The sequence below is a fragment of the Gasterosteus aculeatus genome, chromosome 9, assembly GCF_964276395.1.
Source record: "Gasterosteus aculeatus chromosome 9, fGasAcu3.hap1.1, whole genome shotgun sequence".
Classification (NCBI taxonomy): domain Eukaryota; kingdom Metazoa; phylum Chordata; class Actinopteri; order Perciformes; family Gasterosteidae; genus Gasterosteus; species Gasterosteus aculeatus.
Window position 1 is genome coordinate 21974543 of NC_135696.1, and position 18593 is coordinate 21993135.

At 46.0% G+C, this 18593-nt stretch overlaps 1 protein-coding gene across 1 annotated transcript; it reads left to right on the top strand.

Annotated features, from left to right (window-relative positions):
- Nucleotides 1–3408: 3408 nt before the first annotated feature.
- On the top strand, nt 3409–15779 carry mfng (MFNG O-fucosylpeptide 3-beta-N-acetylglucosaminyltransferase). Its single transcript, XM_040170122.2, has 8 exons — nt 3409–4034; nt 8838–8883; nt 9099–9201; nt 10272–10425; nt 12768–12853; nt 13673–13838; nt 13923–14008; nt 15073–15779. The coding sequence occupies exons 1-8, from the start codon at nt 3738–3740 to the stop codon at nt 15122–15124; spliced, it is 990 nt and encodes a 329-aa protein (XP_040026056.2). The 5' UTR covers nt 3409–3737; the 3' UTR covers nt 15125–15779.
- Nucleotides 15780–18593: the final 2814 nt, after the last annotated feature.

Sequence of the window (18593 nt, forward strand, 5' to 3'; positions counted from 1 at the left end):
CTAAAGCATCAACTGCTATATATATAAATATATATATATATAAAAAAAGAATTATATATATATATATATATATATATATATACACACACATATATATATAAAACTAGAGAATGTTTACTGAGGGAATGAATCCAGAGAGAAGTGGAGTCATTTTCTCATAGACGTCTATGGGAGCAGACATGAAATAAAGCACTTCGTGGTCGATCCAAACCCGAGGCCGCAGTACGCCGTCCGTTCGAGTTTCAACCAGCGAATCATCAGGATCCGTTTCCTTTAAGGCTGCAGTTCAATGTCCAACGTTCGCTGCAGCAACTGTTTAAAGTCACATTCTGACCTTTGCTGAATGGAGGATTTGGTGCGTCAATGAGACTGAAGGATTTCATGACGTGACCCATTAGTCAGCGTATTGAATCCAGACGCAGCATCAGCACAGACAAATAATGATAATGATGAAAGGTGATCAAACCATCTGATTATTGGCTGCATACTGACACAGATATGACGAGCTGCCATGTGAACGTTAAAGGAATAGTTCCACATTTCTGGAGGAATGCTTCACTTTCTTGCCATGAGTTGGATGAAACATCAGATTACTCTTAAATTATTCCTTAAAAATGTACGTGTTCTGATTTAAAGACCTGCGCCAAAAGAAACTACCTCAATAAAATCAACATTCACTGCAAGTTGACGAGGTCGAGATGCTTAAATCCAACAGATTGCCGGTACAAAACATCCAGTCAGTCTACGGAACTCCATTTAAAAAAAGGAAAATCCAATAAATTTGTTTTATTTAAGAAAAAAGATACTAGTACTGATTACGTCTCAGTATCTTTCTATTGTGGGCAAATAAAGAAATCATTTAATCAGATCTTAAACCATAAAAAAAGTTATTTTTTAATGTTTATATATATATATATATATATATATATATATATATATATATATATATATATATATATATATATATATATATATATATATATATATATAATATCCAGCGTCCTGATGGGAATTTGACGGTTGAAGTTGAAGAAGCTGACGTTATAATGTCACTCATTAACTGTGATTGGCCAACTTCTTCTTAGACCCGCCCCTTTTGGACACGGCCCGAGCTGAGACGAGCAGAGGACGTGCAGGAAAAGCATTAATTACTGGATATATTCCACGTTTCAAAAACACAAATAGACACATATTGACGATTTGTAAAATGTATTTTTAATAGAATTTTAAAAATTCTAATCTTCTCTAAGGAGCAGCCGCCAACAATCAATCAACAACACAAATCAATATAAAAATAAAAGTCAATATATAAAAAGAGACAACAAGCCTGTCGTCTGTCAGAAGCCTTTCTGTAATCCTCACAATAGAAAAGTCGTCGGCGTTTAACACATGTGCTCTATGTGCGGATTGGAGTTCCTTTATAGTCTAACATGAAGTCATATGACCTCATCCAAAGATTTGTATTGTCACTTACACACGCCCTGTGTATTGGAATTCTTGTGCTTGCCTTTCCGGAAAGCCGACCAATTTTAAAATTAAAATAAAAATACAATATTTACATAAATATATATATATATATACATGATTGAATAAATAAAAATAAAAATGAGGTAAGGAGGAAAAGTGCAAAACTGAGCAGGTTGTAAAAAAAACAAACTTAAATGAAATGAAATGTGCAATATAAATTAACAGTACAGTAAGTGAAATCCTAACAAGCTGAAGTGCAGACCAGTTGTGAGTCAGGTTAGGTCAGGTCAGGTGAGTCCTCTCAGCGGTTGACAGTTGGTGGTCCTGCATTTGGCACTTCTGTACCTCCTGCCTGAGGGTAGAAGCGTGAACAGTCCATGTTGGGGGCAGGGGGGGGGGGGGTCTTTGAGAATGGAGGCAGCGCTCCTGTGAACCCCGCGGTGGTAGATGCTCTGCAGAGAGGGCAGTGGGGGCTTGATGATCTTCTCCGCCGTCCTCACCACTCTCTGCAGGCGTTTGCGGTCCACGGCGGATGCGCTGCCGTACCACACGGTGATGCAGCTGGTCGTTGGAGCTCCTTTAGAGCCGTAACGCCGTAAAAACTTCAAAGATCAGAATCTCACTTCAAACAGTCTAATAAACCGTCTCGTGCACATTTTGTGTTAAATGTGGACTATTGAGATGAAGGTCTTCACCAGGGCCATGAAGACTCTTTCCCATCCTTCAAAAGGAAGTTTATAGGTTTCTGTTTGGTTGCATCTTTAACACAAAGCTAAACGCTCCTATGACTTCCTCACTTTGTCCGTCCGCCATGTGGTCCCATCCCAGATAGGGACCCGAGCGTGGTCCAGGTCCGGGTCTCACGCTGAGCTCGGAGCAGGCGGACGGACAAAAGCCCCCGTGAGGGGCTCCGGTCCCTCGACTCCTGCGACCCTTTCTGCTCAGAGCTGCCATGCGCTCAGCGTCAGAAAGAGCCTCTTTCAGCCGTAAGCGGATCCTGGGTCTTTCACCGACCAGGGTGTGCCCCGGCCGTCTTTGGTTTACTCACGGGACCGCCGGGGCGGAGGGGAGGGCCGGTCCTCCCTGGGCCTCGTAGTAGGGGAGAGGGTGGAGAAGAGGAGGGAAGCAGCTGATAGGGGAGGAAGGAGAGAGAAAGGGGGGGTGGAGGGACGGATGTAAGGCGAGAATGCTGAGAAAGGAAAAAATAAACAAAGGTGGCGATGAGGGTCTGAGGTGAATTAATTGTATCACGGTCTTTCTCTCCTTGGTGCCGGTCTCCAGAGACCAGAGACCAGAGACCAGGGAACAATGGAAACAGTATTGGACGGGATGAGAGAGACCTGCAGTCAACTGGCTGGGTAACACGTATGCTGATGATATAAATAATCTACTCTAATATGTATCTCTTTTGACGCATCTGTACTAAATGTACCAGTAAATCATTTCTTTCCCCTCTAGTAAACTTAATCATGACAACCTAACGCTGGTCAACTTGTTTTACCATCAGATCACAGCAACTTGTGAGACATAAAGGATGGTATCGCTCACATACATCATAATTCTCTAAGCCCTCAGGGGCCCGTAGCGTCCAGACCAGGCAGAGGTACAAAATGCCATATCAATAAACCAATAAAGTCCACAAAGACACAAAATGTCAGGAAAGAGACGGCATGACCACAAGGAATTCCCCAAAGAGACACAAAACTAATCCAAAAAAGGAGCAAAGAGATGCAAAACCCAAACATTTAAGATAGTAAAGCGTCTTCCTCCTACAAAGGAGCGGCAATGGAGCTGCGTGCAGGTGGTTTGAGTAGGAAAAGATGTTAACTTCTCAAATAAATGGGTTCATTATCAACCGGAAGTACTATTGCACTTCTCAAACTAGCAGTTTATTGTGAAATCCACGGCAGGAAGTCGCACCACTTTGGTTCCATGTAGCTTGACTACTGGTGTCACTGGGCAGGCAGAGTCTGTGACAAGTCACATACATGCGAGGGACCGGAGATGAGAGGAGGACAATCAGCTGTATCCTCTTTGAAACAGGAGGGACACCAACCCTACAAATCCATTACAGCGATTACATCATTCTGATAACAACAGGCATTCAACTGAATACTTGATCAATGGGGAACTGCCAGGATTCGGTTCAAAAAAGGAGGAAGACGTTGTGATGATGGAGAAGAAGCCGCCAAATAACAACTGAAAAAGAGCATGAGGAGAAGAAGAGGAACTCGGTTTTCATGGGATCTAAATGAACACAGAACTCCACCATGCGGAGGAGATCGATACGTCGGAAGTTGCCCGTCTTGATCGTCGCCTTCTTCTTCATTCTCTACGTGGATTTTCAATTAAGCACGAGCAGCCATCCCAAAGTGAGCGTGGCCCCGGCCAAGGGGCCCCCGCGGGACCCGGCTCCCAGCAGGGGACCCCCGCCCTCCGAAGGGGCCCCGCGTGCTGCCGCGTTGACGCTGGAGGACGTCTACGTCGCGGTGAAGACCACCGGGAGGTTCCACCGGACGCGCCTCGCGCTCCTGCTGGCGACGTGGATCTCCAGGATCAAGGCGCACGTGAGTGACGGAGGGTCTGTCCTGCGCGGACACCCTCGTATGTGTCTTTGCAAACATCGTAGCTTGTGAGAAAGAGCTTTCACTATTCGAGAGGCCACATTTATGAAATCATTCACTTCCTGCTGGTAACTAATGCAAAGATTGACAAACCCCATAATCTCATTTGCCACAAAACCGACAGGCTGACAAATATAAACTTTTAAAGGGTTTGTCTTTTGTCTCAGACACCAAGTAACAAACTTTTCAGGTGAGAACCAGACTTTGATTCTACAAGAAGTCCGGCGTTGATCGCTCACCTTCCCTCCTCCTCTTTCACTTTAGTTCTTGATGAATGACAAAGTGACTTATTCACCTCTGCTCTAATATTCACCTGTACAGTGAAACACAAAACTACTACAAAGAGACACACAAGTAACCCACAAGGACACTAGATGACTTTAAAAGAGACACAAAATGATACAAAAGGACCTCTCAGATACAACAACAACCCACTGCCCAACATTTCAGTTGCTTTAAAGCAAAACCAAAACAGAGTGAACCACATGAGCTGCAAGAGGAAGCGTTCATCCGTCAGCTTCTCGTTTTCAGAGGAGAAATATACTTTCTGAAGAAGAGACACGATTCTTCGGGGTGAAAGAATAATGCAGTGGGTGAATTCCTGAAGATTGAACATGGTGTTTCATGGTGTAATAGAATACGGCCACACTGGACGCATCTCTGATGCAAGAGTAGAGACAGCCACAGGAAGCTGCAGGCAGGTTGTCTGCGCCGTGCGGAAGCAGCTACTGTGAACAATACTCAAACGGAAGCTGGTCGTAGAACAGGAAGTTGCGAGGCTGATTACAGAACTGAACCCTAACCCACCCAACCCCCCCTCCCCCCCCTCCCCCCCCCACACACACCACACACCGTTGTCTGAAACGGCAGCGCTGCGACAGAAACGTTCCCTTAAAAACTGGATCGGTCCTGAAAGCGTCGGCCAGCTATCGCCGTCAACGCGGTGCTTGTGTGGATGTTTAATAAGTACGTTGTTCACTGTGTTCCCCCTCTTAGCATTGTGTGTTAGCATGCCAATGACTAATCTACAGATTGAGACTAATGTTTCTGATACTGAGGGAATAAATCATGAGAGAAGTTGAGTCATTTTCTCATAGACTTCCATAGGACCAGAGGAGTGGCCCCCTGGTGGTCACTACGGAGAATGCAGCTTTAAGACGTGAAGCATTGACTTCATTCAACAGAACCGAAGGTTTCCATCATTCATAAACCAAAAGCCTTGGACATATTGAACGTTTGCCTTAATGGTTTGGCTGTGGAGGCAGCCAGAGGATCGCTGAAGACAGGAGGAAGTTATACAAAGCAAAACAGGCAGTTTCAACCTGCGCAAATGAGAAGAGGGTTTTTCTTCCGTTTGTTGAGCTGCACTATGCGATTAAATATCAATCAGATCTGAATGTGGACACATTTATTCAGGATAAATCATGTCGAGATCCAATCTGGAGACTAGACATCGCATTCTGTGCGCACAGAGAATCAGGCTCTCTGTTTCACGCTGTCTTTTTATTCAAGCTAAGCTAAAAGGAGATATTTCAAAAAAGGCATTACGCGTATTTCCCATTTCACTACTATTATGAATTAAATCACGTTGTCCAGAAAACCAAGGAATTTCCAAAGTATTGATTAAAAATCATATTGCTAACAAGACGCTCCATGCTGACAGCCTGGTGTTGTCTGGTTTCAGTGCTGATATGTCAGTTTGAGTTACGACCTGGGGTGGGGAGGAAACTGGGGTGGTGGCACTTTCTCCGTTTTTCGTATCAGGGCAGATGGTGGTGGTGGTTTCCTTGGTGATAGTGGTGAGGAGGTCTGAACCAGGTATCTCGTTGTTCCTCCTGCTGCAGGATGGGAGGACCAGAGGGTTTACGTTACGGTAAACCTTGTGAGGAGTATTTAAAACTGATGAAAGGACTGAGGTTGTACTGTATCACAAATGGACATGGTCCTCGTAACGTCAGATATTGGTTCTCGTTGACATGCTGTTTTTTTTACACCAATAAACCGAAGTTACCAGGTCTGGAATTCAAAGCATTATACGTCCCCGGTACAATTTGGTCAGTCACAATAGTCCCGCCCTAGAGTGTTATGGTCTGTTTGACTGTAAATGGACCATAATTTACTAAATGAACATCATGGTGTATTGAAGAAGACTTGACACTGGAGATTGAGACCACAAACTCATGTTTTCATATAGGACCAGAAGAGTTGCCCCCTGGTGGACAGCAGAAAGAATGAAATACATATAACACACTTTGAAATTGGTTGGTTAAGGGCCAGGTTCTTTTTGGAAGTCAGTGTGTCACACTGTGAACATGTGTTGGTCTCCATATGAGCCCTACTGCGATGCTAGCGCCCTTCCCAAACCCTGACCCTAAAACCCCAGAGCCAAGTTCAAACGCCCTCACCCTCAAGGTTTAAAACTCCAAGCCAGGCAGAGGATGGTGGACAAGAACAAAGATCTGGATGGGAGCTTTAGTGCCCTCCACTGGACAGATGAAAGTTCAATTTTCTCTTCTTCCCTTCTCGGTCCACAGAAGTCCTTGTGAACTGTATGACCATCAGAAGTTAATGAAATCAGAAATATTTCATTGATATTTTTTAAATCACACACACACAGACACACAATTGTTGGAGTTTCCCTTTGGGTATTTTTAAAGCTGGATTTTACCAGCTTTTCAAGTCTAAACTAGGTGGTGGGGACATTTATGGTGACATTCTTTTCAAAAAAGATTGACATTTTTACTTTTTGAAGATTTAACTGAATAGTTTGCCTTTTTTTCAAAATAATTTGATAAGATGAGATTTTGCCCATATTTCTTCTACCTACATATTGATCTATCTACTGATATATGAACTAATATTGACATTTAATTTAGTTTAATTTTTCAATCTTGACACCAAATATTTTGACTGTGTATTTAAAAGCAATACATAATTTTTATGGAGGTAATAAGAGAGCTTTAAAATGCACGCTTGAAACATTGAGTATATGGACAGAAATACGCATTGCTTTCTGATCCATATAGCTGGTGCTTCGATGATCCATCCCTCTCGGAGGTCACTTTACTGCTCGCCCAGCTAGGGATGGCCAACGCAAAGGCTCAAATCCCTGAGAATGTGTAAAAATTGTATGTATTTCTATTGAATTCGTCGAAAGCTTTCCAGGTTCCAGGATATAAAACACCCACAGTAGACTCTCCAACTACAACTAAAGCAATGTACCAATTATTGCAAAACTGGAAATTCTGAATGTTTTTACAGTTGTACACCACCAGAGATCAGTGTTGTATCATCTATCTATCTACAGTGGGTACGGAAAGAATTCAGACCCCTTTCAATTTCTCACTCTTTGTTTCATTGCAGCCATTTGCTAAAATCAAAAAAGTTCATTTTATTTCTCATTAATGTACACTCAGCACCCTATCTTGACAGAAAAGTCAAGTGCAAATTTATTAAAAAAGAAAACCTGAAATATCACATGGTCATAAGTATTCAGACCTTTTGCTCAGTATTGAGTGGAAGCACCCTTTTGAGCTCGTACAGCCAGAAGTCTTCTTGGGAATGATTTGGGGATCCTCTGCCATTCTTCCTTGCAGATCCTCTCCAGTGCCGTCAGGTTGGATGGTGAACGTTGGTGGACAGCAATTTTCAGGTCTCTCCAGAGATGCTCAATCGGGTTTAGGTCAGCGCTCTGGCTGGGACGGTCAAGAATGGTCACAGAGTTGTTCCGAAGCCACTCCTTTGTTATTTTAGCTGTGTGCTTAGGGTCATTGTCTCGTTGCAAGGTGAACCCTCGGCCCAGTCTGAGGTCCTGAGCACTCTGGATGAGGTTTTCTTCCTGGTGATCTCTGTACTTGGCCACATTCATCTTTCCTTCGATTGCAACCAGTCATCCTGTCACATGCAGCTGAAAAACACCCCATAGCACGATGCTGCCACCACCACGTTTCACTGTTGGGGTTGTATTGGCAGGTGATGTGGAACTTTCTCCCATCTCCCTACTGCATCTCTGGAGCTCAGCCAGGGATCTTTGGGTTCTTCGTTACCTCTCTCACCAAGGCTCTTATCCCACAATTGCTCAGTTTGGCTGGACGGTCAGATCTTGGAAAAGTTCCGGTCAACCCAAACTTCTTCCATTTATGGATTATGGAGGCCACTGTGCTCTTAGGAACCTTGACTGCTGCAGAAATTCTTTTATAATCGTGGCCAGATCTCTGCTGTGCCACAATTCTGTCTCTGCGCTCCTTGGGCAGTTCCTTCCACCTCCTGATTCTCATTTGCTCTGACGTTCGTTGTGAGGTCTTGTATAGACAGGTGTGTCCCTTTCCTAATCAAGTCCAATCAGTTTAATTACACACAGCAGGACTCCAATGAAGGAGTAGAACCATCTCAAGGAGAATCAGAAGAAACGGACACCATGTGAGTTCAATATGAGAGTCACAGCAAAGGGTCTGAATACTTATCACCATGCGATATTTCAGTTTTTCTTTTTCAATACATTTGCAAAAATGTCTACATTTCAGTTTTTTTCTGTCAAGACGGGGTGCTGAGTGCACACTAATGAGAAGTAAAATGAACTCTTTTGATTTGAACAAATGGCTGCAATGAAACGAACGAAAGAGTGAAATATCTATTCATCAATCTCTCCATCTCTACCTTTCTATCCATCCATCCATTACAGGATAAATATCTGATATCTGACGTAGTTAAATCACCTTTTGTTATTTTTGTTTTTCTTTTTTATAGACGTTCATTTTCACAGACGTGGAGGATGAGGAGTTACAGTCAAACGGTGAGCAGCTTTATTTACCTCAATTATAGATTTAGATCAAAAGTATGTGGCCACTCGGTGATGTTTCTCTCTCTCTCTCTCTTAGATTGAATGATCACTCCTTTTTTTCTTGTTCTCATTTTATTTGTTTTGGAAAAAAGTACATCGTGAATGTTGACAGTATAATAATGTGTGAAACCTTTGACACAGAAAAAACAATCTCCCTCTGTCTCCAGGTTACAACATGGTGGTGACGGGCTGCCAGTCAGATCACAGTCAGCAGGCTCTTTCCTGCAAGATGTCCGCCGAGTACGACGGCTTCATGGCCTCGAACCACCGGTGAGACATCCGTCTGTCGTCCCCTAACACGCTGGATTCAAAAGGTTCCAGCAGAGCTTACAAACTTTGATGGTCCCCGCTGAGGATTTACTGCCATCAATTTATTACCTTTACACTTCATTGTTTTTGTATTGTAAACATGTTGCATGTGTATTATTTCCCAGCAGCAATCTCTCAATCAAACACACACAAAGGGGAAAAGCAAGATACAAACACACAGGATGCAGAAAAAAAACGGCAGCTGACCCACAACACCAAAGGGGTCTTCTCACGTCCTCTTCACCTCTAGGTGGCATTATTATGGCTCCCCAAAGGCCGGGTCGCTGCTCCCTCAATGGCAAACAGGTCGGAGGTCACCAGCACCTCGAGCCATGCTCACAGTTAAAAGTTATCCATTAATGAGTAAAAAGAAACTAAAAACAAACTAAAATGTTAAATTATAAACTTGCCAAGTGGTCTCTAGAAGTAAACTGTGGAACTGATGTGTTCTGACAGCCTCTCACCTACGGTTCTGTGACACATCAACAGTAATGACAGCAATGTTGCTCATTTGCATAGTAACATGAAAAGACCAGCTCCTCCAAACATTTAGGAATTTAGCTGTTCAGTGACATGTATGTTTGGATGACCAATTAATCGTTGGGGGATTTATAAAAAAAAAAAAGAAGAAATTTCAGGCCTCCCTTTGGTTCTTCCTCCAGATGCACTTCATTCTGCGACCACGACTAGTTTACTTTCCTACCTTCCCTGTCAATGTGTGTCTCGATATGAATGTGGCCGGGTCTGCAGACCCCCTTGTGGGGGGGGATCAGGGGGCACTATGTCCCCATCCGCAAGGCAAAGGTGAAGGAAAAGGGACACAGTGAGGAGAACGGCCCTTCATCTCTGGGTCCTTGAAGGAGGTCGCTGGGTCTGTGGATTTGATACCTGTGCTCGCCCTGTGGTGCCAGTGAGGAGCCCATGGAGCTCACAGTCATCGCCATGACGTGTTGTGAGGGCCTCTTTCCCCGTGTTGATGATTTTGTTATTTATGTGGACATAATTATGTGGCATCTCCTCTGGGTCCTCAGGTGGTTTTGTCATGTGGACGATGATAACTACGTGAACGCGGAGGCCCTCCTCGCCCTCCTCTCAACCTTCCCCCAGGACGCCGACATCTACGTGGGCAAACCCAGTCTGGACAAGCCCATCACTGCTCACGAGCTGCTGGAGGGCAACGCCACGGTACGCTTACCTGAGTGTTTACAGATTCAACGGAAGGATCGCTTAGAGGGGGGGGGGGGGGGGGGGGGCGCGCCCCGCGGCATCAAGGGAACAGAGCTCTAGAACACCTCCGCCGGGGGGGTTTGTGTGGTGGAGGGTCTTTTGTGGTGGAAGGTCTTTTGCATGAACTGATCATATGTCTGCTGTTTCAGCACCACGGACAGCACCACGTTTGCTCATTTCACTATGAAATCACTTGCTGCTGACGTGTACCAGATGCCTCAATGTTTCCCCAGAGCTGTTTCCCCAGGATTGGAAAAGCCTCCCCACTAAAACGCCTTCCAAACAGAGGGAGAATTTAATTGATGTTGACCGTTCGCTCTGGGAGGCGAGCTGACCCCTCTGAGATACATTACCTTCTTAAACCGGACAGATTGATGTCCTTCTGTCCTGCTTCCGGATTCTTCACCTCCTGTTTTCCATCTTGAATCCCTTCCTAGTTTCCTTGCTGTTTCTTTGCACCGATTATTTATTCCTTCTTCCCCACGTGGACGGACCTGCTGTGTGATTCACTCCCTGGTTCTCGCGAAGGCTTCGCCTGCTACTTCTTCTACCCTTTGCTCTCGGCTTCGTTTGCATTCTTTTGTCCTTCCATCTGTCTTGGTTTCCTTTCTTCCCTTTTTCGATGTTGCACTGTGGGAATATTCCAAACTAAAGTTACTGTACAAGTTAACTTCTGCCATTTTAATCATCTAACTTATTGGAGGTTTCTGAAGCATTTTTATCCGCCGCTCGGATGTTTCTCAAGAAATAGTCTTCTGTTTCTAAAAGAAAATTTGAAAGGTTTGCAGGTCACGTCAACTGCAAGAAAAATCCATGTTTTACTCTCCTAGTTGAATAATTTTATTGCTAATTTCCGCCAACTGGAGAAACTGAGCTTTAATTAAAATGACATTTTTAACTCCCCAAACAGATAGCGCCATAGTCCAGTGTGTCTGTCGTTTAAGTAGAGGTTATCTCAGGTGAATGGCTGCTAAAGGGACAAAGGGACAAAAAAAGAGGCCAACTTTGTGAAAAGAAGGAAATCTCATTTGTTTTCCTTGTTTTATCCGGCCGTGGTTCATTCCTTCATTCCTTCTTGTCATTTTGATGCTCTGGGGCTCCAACGAGGACACTAATGATCTGGAAAACAAAGCTGATGTCTCTTTTTATTGGTTTTGTGACAAAAAGCAGCCCGGCCACGTTAACCACTGCCATTCAAAATCAATACGGTCCAAATCAATACTTACAGTTTCTACTCTCATCAATGCTTATGGGACACGAGGAGAGGAGGAGAGATGATGGATGATGAACAGATGGAGAGATGGATGGAGGACTATGGCTGGATGCATGGAGGTTGGAGCACGATGGATGGATGGACTGATAGATGGAAAATGATGGAGGGATAAATGGATGGATGGTTAAGATGAATGAAGGATGCTTGATGGAGGGATGGATGGACGCAGGATAGAGGATGACGGATGGAAAGATGGATGGAAGAAGGATGGAGGATGATGGATGGAAAGATGGATGGATGATGGATGGACACAGCTATTCACAGGTGTAACTATCATTAGAGCCAACAGGAAATGAAGAGTATGAAAGAAAATGGAGAACACAGGAAGGAATACAAAAGAAAGATGCACTGGAATGAAAAGTACACAAAAGGAATCGAACGCAGGAGGATGAACGGGAAAGTGCAAACATGGGTCATCAAATACATTGAAGAAGCCAACAAACACGTAGCATCAGCTGGAGAAATGAGCCGAGGCCGCGGATACAGACGTGTACTTCATATCAGGGGGTTTGGAAAGGACCGAACGATCAATACGAGTCTGAAGGGAAACCAGATAGGAGAGAAAAAGTGTTATTCAGGGTCAGCGAGTGACGCACTCCTTCCCTTCTTTTGTTGTTTCAGATTTCATCCTTCCGATACCATCGGAAAAATAACCAGAACAAAAAACCCTGAAAACCGCGTTGAATGAGCCTCCCTTTGTTCCTACATTAAGCTTCCTTGCATACAGATGTACGAGATTCCATTGTACAGATCAATTATCCAAGATAACGTGTTTTTAACTGTTCTATTCTGCACGCCGACTTCTTTGATTCCTCTTCGCTTGCATCCGTCATGGTTCATGTTTCACAGAGGAGAAGAACTAAAACCGTAAAACACTATTGAATGATCAGCGAGCGGCTCGGTGTAGCTCAGTATGTACATACAATATATATATATATATATATACTGTGTACTGTATGTACATATCAAGCTATATATGTATGACATCGGTGGTGTATTTGTCAAATATCTGTGGTTTGTCTCTCAGAGGGAAGTGCGGTTCTGGTTCGCCACGGGCGGAGCCGGGTTCTGTCTGAGCCGGCGGCTGGCGGAGAAGATGGCTCCGTGGGCCAGGTACGTACCCAGTGCAGGTTACCCCGTCTCACCCCGTCAGCTGCTATCAGACATTACTTTAGTTTTTGCTTCCTATTGTTTACTCGCCACGCCGTGACGAACCAGGGAGATTAAAGGCCACAATGACCCCACCTTTGGGGCTGTGAAGGGACGGTTCTAACACAGGAAGAAGTCAATGTGGAATTATTTGTCCCAAAACTGCTGTCCTTAAATGGCTGAAAACCACCATGTTTAAGTTTAATTAGAAAAATCGTTATGCATGAACGAAGATTATCATACAAACCAATGTTGACTTCAGCCAGGTAATCCGTCCCAGTCAACACAGTTGCCTTCGTTTGGCATTTGAGATCCTTAAATAAATGACGTACAATAAGATATAATTAGATTACAACGGCCTCTTGCTGTAGGTGAACACTTAAAATCCTGGTTCCATAGAAACACCTGAACGCGCCGACATTTTCCAAACAGCCTCTTTCGCCAGTAGAAAAACAAACACATCAACGTCCACAGTGATGAATCGCCGACCTAAAGTCAGTTTGTATTCAACCAGCTGAGACCCCCGCGGGGCTGCAAGGCGGGGAGAGCTCACGGCGCTCTGGAGTAGGTCAGCAGTAAAGTACACGCAATAAGTGGTTAATGGGCCGAAACATGCAGAACCTGCAGCATCGGCCTTTCAGTTCAAGTGTTTAGAGGTTTGTAATTGTCTCCCCTCATAACCAGAAAGGTGATGTGATGCAAACCTGACTTCAACCTGCATCTTGTAAGTCTAAAGGAAGGTGTGTATGCGTGTGTGTGTGTGTGCGTGTGTGCGGGTTCCAGCGGGCCGCGGTTCGAGAGGACGTCGGCGACCATCCGTCTCCCTGACGACTGCACGGTGGGCTTCATCGTGGAGAAGAGGCTGGGCATCTCCATGGTCCACTGCCCTCTGTTCCACTCCCACCTGGAGAACCTGCTGCTCGTCAGCCGCCGAAGCATCCTGCACCAGGTAGCCCCCCCCTCCCTAACCCCCTCCCCCCCCCAACACACACACATGTGTCTTATTACCTGTGTGTGCTTGTGTCCGCTGCAGGTGACTCTGAGCTATGGGATGTTTGAGAACAAGATGAACAGCATCGAGGTGAAAGGAGGCTTTTCTAAAGCGGACGACCCCTCCAGGTTTGTAACCCCCCCAGACCCCCATCGGCTGGAACCTTCTGCTGGTTTCCTGTGCATGGTATCGATCCTCCTCTTAGAAGACCCCCCCCCCAACAGCTCTGACCCGACCCTCCAGCTCCAGTTCACCACCTTCTCGGTTCACTCAGAGATCAAAGCTATTTGATGTAACACAACTGTGTCCTGGGAACAATGTGAGCTGCTTTCACCCCCCCGCTGAGCTCAGAGGTTCAACAGAAGGAACGCAAATATCCTCATGAAAATGGGGGGGCGCAGGGGGGTCCATCGGCTCCAGGTGGTGCTAAACACTTTCCGTCCAGGAGCAAATGTTTCCCACGCATTTGCATCTCAGACAGAACAATAATACTAATAATACGAGATGTTTTACAATCCAGGCTTCGTCCATTACCCCTCCAGCCCCCCCCCCCCCCCCCCCCGCCGAGGTTTGGACGTTTCAGACAAACAAACAGAGTCTCCTTGCCGAAGGACATCATGGACCCCAAAATCATCCCAGCGTTACGGCGTCCTCTGTGACATCTTCAGTCCAAGCTGCTTAAGCTTTAACATCAGAGTCCACCGGCTGCTGTTAGAGGACAAACAAAGTCATAGAGACACTCAACGTCTCCCTTCGAAGTCCCTCTTAAACGTCCCTCTTCAACGTCCGTCTTCAACGTCCCTCTTAAACGTCCCTCTGCAACGTTCCTCTTAAACGTGAGGAGCCACGGTTGACTGTGCGTATTGTTGTATAACATAATAATTTAATATAATAAAATAATATTATATTATATAATATGTCATATAAGGACGGACATGATGCTGCTTTAGTTGAAGTGTCGTCGAGGCTTCAGAGGCTCTGACTCACGTAGTTTCCCCTTTAAATGTCAGAGAGGGTCACCCCCCCCCCCCCCCCCCCCCCACTTTACACCACAACATTGGACATTTCATTTGAATATTAATACCTTAAAACAAAGTGGACATTGCATGACATCATCTGGAACAACCACGCTGAAAGTCAAAGCCGATTCTTCTTCCTCTAAGTTGCTTTTAACCTCTCGTGTCCTTTGCAGGTTTAAGACGGTCCACTGCTTGCTGTATCCCTTCACCAGCTGGTGTCCTTGAACTCATAGAAGACCTCCGCCCGGGTGGAGTACTTCACCTGTGTGTTGTCTCCTCCAGGAGAGAGCAGATGGATGTCGGTCAGAGACGTACGGCAGGCGGTTTCCTCTGCCTGCTCACGAGAGATGAAAGTGAGGTTCTTCTCTTCTTCCCCGGACAGACGACAAGCAGACAAGACAGTGCAGCGCTTATGGTTTTCACAGGAATTTCAACAAAAATCAAAGGAATCTTTGTAAATTGCACAGACAATTTTCCACGGACCTTGACTCTGATATATATTTGGTCTGTTGGCATCCAGGACTTTAACGTAGCGTCCCTCAGTCGTGCATGAAGGTCCCACGCCTTCCTAGTGGATTCCTATTGCTCCTCCTGCGGCTCCCTTTCAGCTGACCGATGTTAGCAGCGTTAGCCGCTAGCTGCCCGGCGGCAGCCGTCGCCATGTTGGGAGCCGTATGGAGTCAATCGATGGTGCACGCAGCACGAGGTCGCCGCCGTCGCCTGATTTACCTCCAGGTTGAAGTTGCCAAATTTATTTCAGTTTTCTTTGATTTGTTGTTTTTGGCCTCGTGTGTGTGTGTGTTTTTATGAAGGGGACGGTGTCCTTGTGCCGATGGAGTCTGCACACAATAAACAATTCTGACCTGCATCTCCCTCCTCATCCAAGCCTCCTGTCCTCCCGCCCTCCCTCCCTCCCTTTTTCTCCCTCCCTCCCTCCCCCTCCAACCCTCCGTCCGCCCCGAGGCGCTTCACCCGGAGAGTAAAATGAGCCGAGCCTCAGTTGCATTTATTCATCACCTCGAAATAAAACAAACACAAACCACTGAAGAAGATCACAGCTGACGTTGCTGAAACCTGCCCCCCCCCACATCTCCCTCCTCTCCCCCTCTCCCCCCCTCCAACAATTAAGTACGCTTGTGTGTCACACTGAAGGTGATGAGATCCATGAGAAAGCTGCTCCTCCCCACGGAGACCAGAACCAGCTCTCATTAGCAGGCGTGAGGAGAAACCCGGAGCACGAGGGCCGGAATACAAATCTCACAAGGACCCGTCACACCGCGCCGGCCGGTTTGCCGTCACGTCAATACACACCGGTGGTTACAGAAAGGCCCCTCGGTGGTCCTCACCCTGAGATAAGGGGAAAGGAATCGGATGTTTAGGTGATGCGTGTGTAACAGATCGAAATGACCAATGAAGATTTGTTGCACGTGGGTGTGGAGCATTTGGAGGATGTGTTTTCATTCAAAGCGCTGCGTATCAATGCGCAGTAAAGATTCAAGGATATTAATCTAGCAAAAGACGCAATCTTCCACGTTGCACCTTTAACAACTTGAAGAACCTTTCATATTCACAGAGTTTGTGCATCTTCAATATTTATTTGCTCTTCGTGTCCAAGTGTGTGAAAATCAAGTTCCGGCGTTGAACCGATTTATGACCTCGGCCATAAACGGGACTGACGGGGAGCAGAGGAGCGTTGGGCTGTCGGAGCATCGCGGTCCCTCGTCTCCTCCCTCCATCGGACAGCCGGGCAGGAGAACGGGCGGATGGAGAGGGAGGTGTGCTTCAGTCATTTCACTGAATTACCATTTGACGCATCATGAAGTCACAGTCAGTTCCACGTCATCAAGCGGGACAGCGGGACACCCTTTACATTTAAACCAGAGCCGTAAACAGAACTTCTGAAAGCATCAAATACGTAACGGCTTTTCGAGAGAGATTCTTCCAGTTTCATTCACTCGGTCACCTCTGCGTTCCATCCCGTCCACGGAAGGGAACGTCAAATACTGGCATCAATGGAAATACGTGATCTGTATCTGGCTTCCACTGCCTGCACGTCTGCCGCCGGCCAACCCATTTATTCTTTGGTTTTTGTTTCCTCGGCTCTCCTGCTCTTTAAAGGCCCTTATTTCTGCTTTTGTATTTTTCCTCTCCTGCATGTGCTGAACGTAATGCAAAGACGTCAGGCTGCTGTGCGCTCTGAGTGTGTGTCTGTGTGTGTGTCTGTGTGTGACACAGACATGAACTGTCACACTCACCTGTGGATCAGCGGTGTGTGTTGCAGCCTGAGAGGCCCGTTGGCGGGTTTCGTTACTGTTAAACAGAACTAACTGAAGCTACTATCAAAGAGAGAGTGGACCCGTCCTCCCTGTGAGAGCTTCCATCCAGACACAAAGCTCGAGCCTTTAATCGCCACATGAGGGCTTCAATGCAGACGAGGTGGGGTTTCCCCTTTGGACCCTCTTTCCGGATCACATTTGGGCCTCTGTTGGATACAAGTCCCTGTTTGATACGAGTCCCTCTGTTTGATACGAGTCCCTCTGTTTGCTACGAGTCCCTGTTTGATACGAGTCCCTGTTTGATACGAGTCACTCTGTTTGATACGAGTCACTCCGTTTGATACGAGTCCCTCTGTTTGATACGAGTCCCTGTTTGATACGAGTCACTCTGTTTGATACGAGTCACTCCGTTTGATACGAGTCACTCCGTTTGATACGAGTCCCTCTGTTTGATACGAGTCCCTCTGTTTGATACGAGTCACTCCGTTTGATACGAGTCCCTGTTTGATACGAGTCACTCTGTTTGATACGAGTCACTCTGTTTGATACGAGTCACTCCGTTTGATACGAGTCCCTCTGTTTGATACGAGTCCCTCTGTTTGATACGAGTCACTCTGTTTGATACGAGTCCCTCTGTTTGATACGAGTCACTCTGTTTGATACGAGCCACTCTGTTTGATACGAGTCCCTGTTTGATACGAGTCACTCTGTTTGATACGAGTCATTCCGTTTGATACGAGTCCCTGTTTGATACGAGTCCCTCTGTTTGATACGAGTCATTCCGTTTGATACGAGTCCCTGTTTGATACGAGTCACTCTGTTTGATACGAGTCACTCTGTTTGATACGAGTCCCTGTTTGATACGAGTCACTCTGTTTGATACTAGTCCCTGTTTGATACGAGTCACTCTGTTTGATACGAGTCACTCTGTTTGATACGAGTCCCTCCGTTTGATACGAGTCACTAGTTGTTGGAGCCCATGTGGAGCTTTTCGAGGCCTTTTGCAATGCGACAACTATTGATGGGAGGCAGAGAGACCTCACGAGAGGAGGAACAGACTGGGGGTGAAGGTGGAATTCGGGAATAAAGGTTCAGTTGGGAAATGGAAAAGTCCCACAGACAGGTGGCGAGGAAGAGCTGGGAGCAAACCCCCCCCACCCCCCCCCATTTTTATGAAAACACCGCAGAGCAGGAAACTCATTAATGTTGACGGCACCGAGCGTTCCGCCGACAGCCACCGAGAGGCAGCCGCCTGCCAACAAACGGCCGCTAACGAAGGGAAGGGCGGATCGGGGGGACCAGAGCCTCCTCCTCCTCCTCCTCCTCCTCCTCGGCGACTTCCTGTGTGATCGATGTGAGCGATTTGAAAGAATCCATCCGACGGCCGTGTTGGAAATGAGGGAGCGAGGAAGAGGAGC

Bases quoted from the DNA above. Each gene is read 5' to 3' on its own strand.
- mfng (XM_040170122.2), top strand. From the start codon at position 3,738: ATGCGGAGGAGATCGATACGTCGGAAGTTGCCCGTCTTGATCGTCGCC. The intron at 4,035-8,837 runs GTGAGTGACGGA...TCTTTTTTATAG, and splicing joins TCTCCAGGATCAAGGCGCAC to ACGTTCATTTTCACAGACGT. The intron at 8,884-9,098 runs GTGAGCAGCTTT...CTCTGTCTCCAG, and splicing joins TGAGGAGTTACAGTCAAACG to GTTACAACATGGTGGTGACG.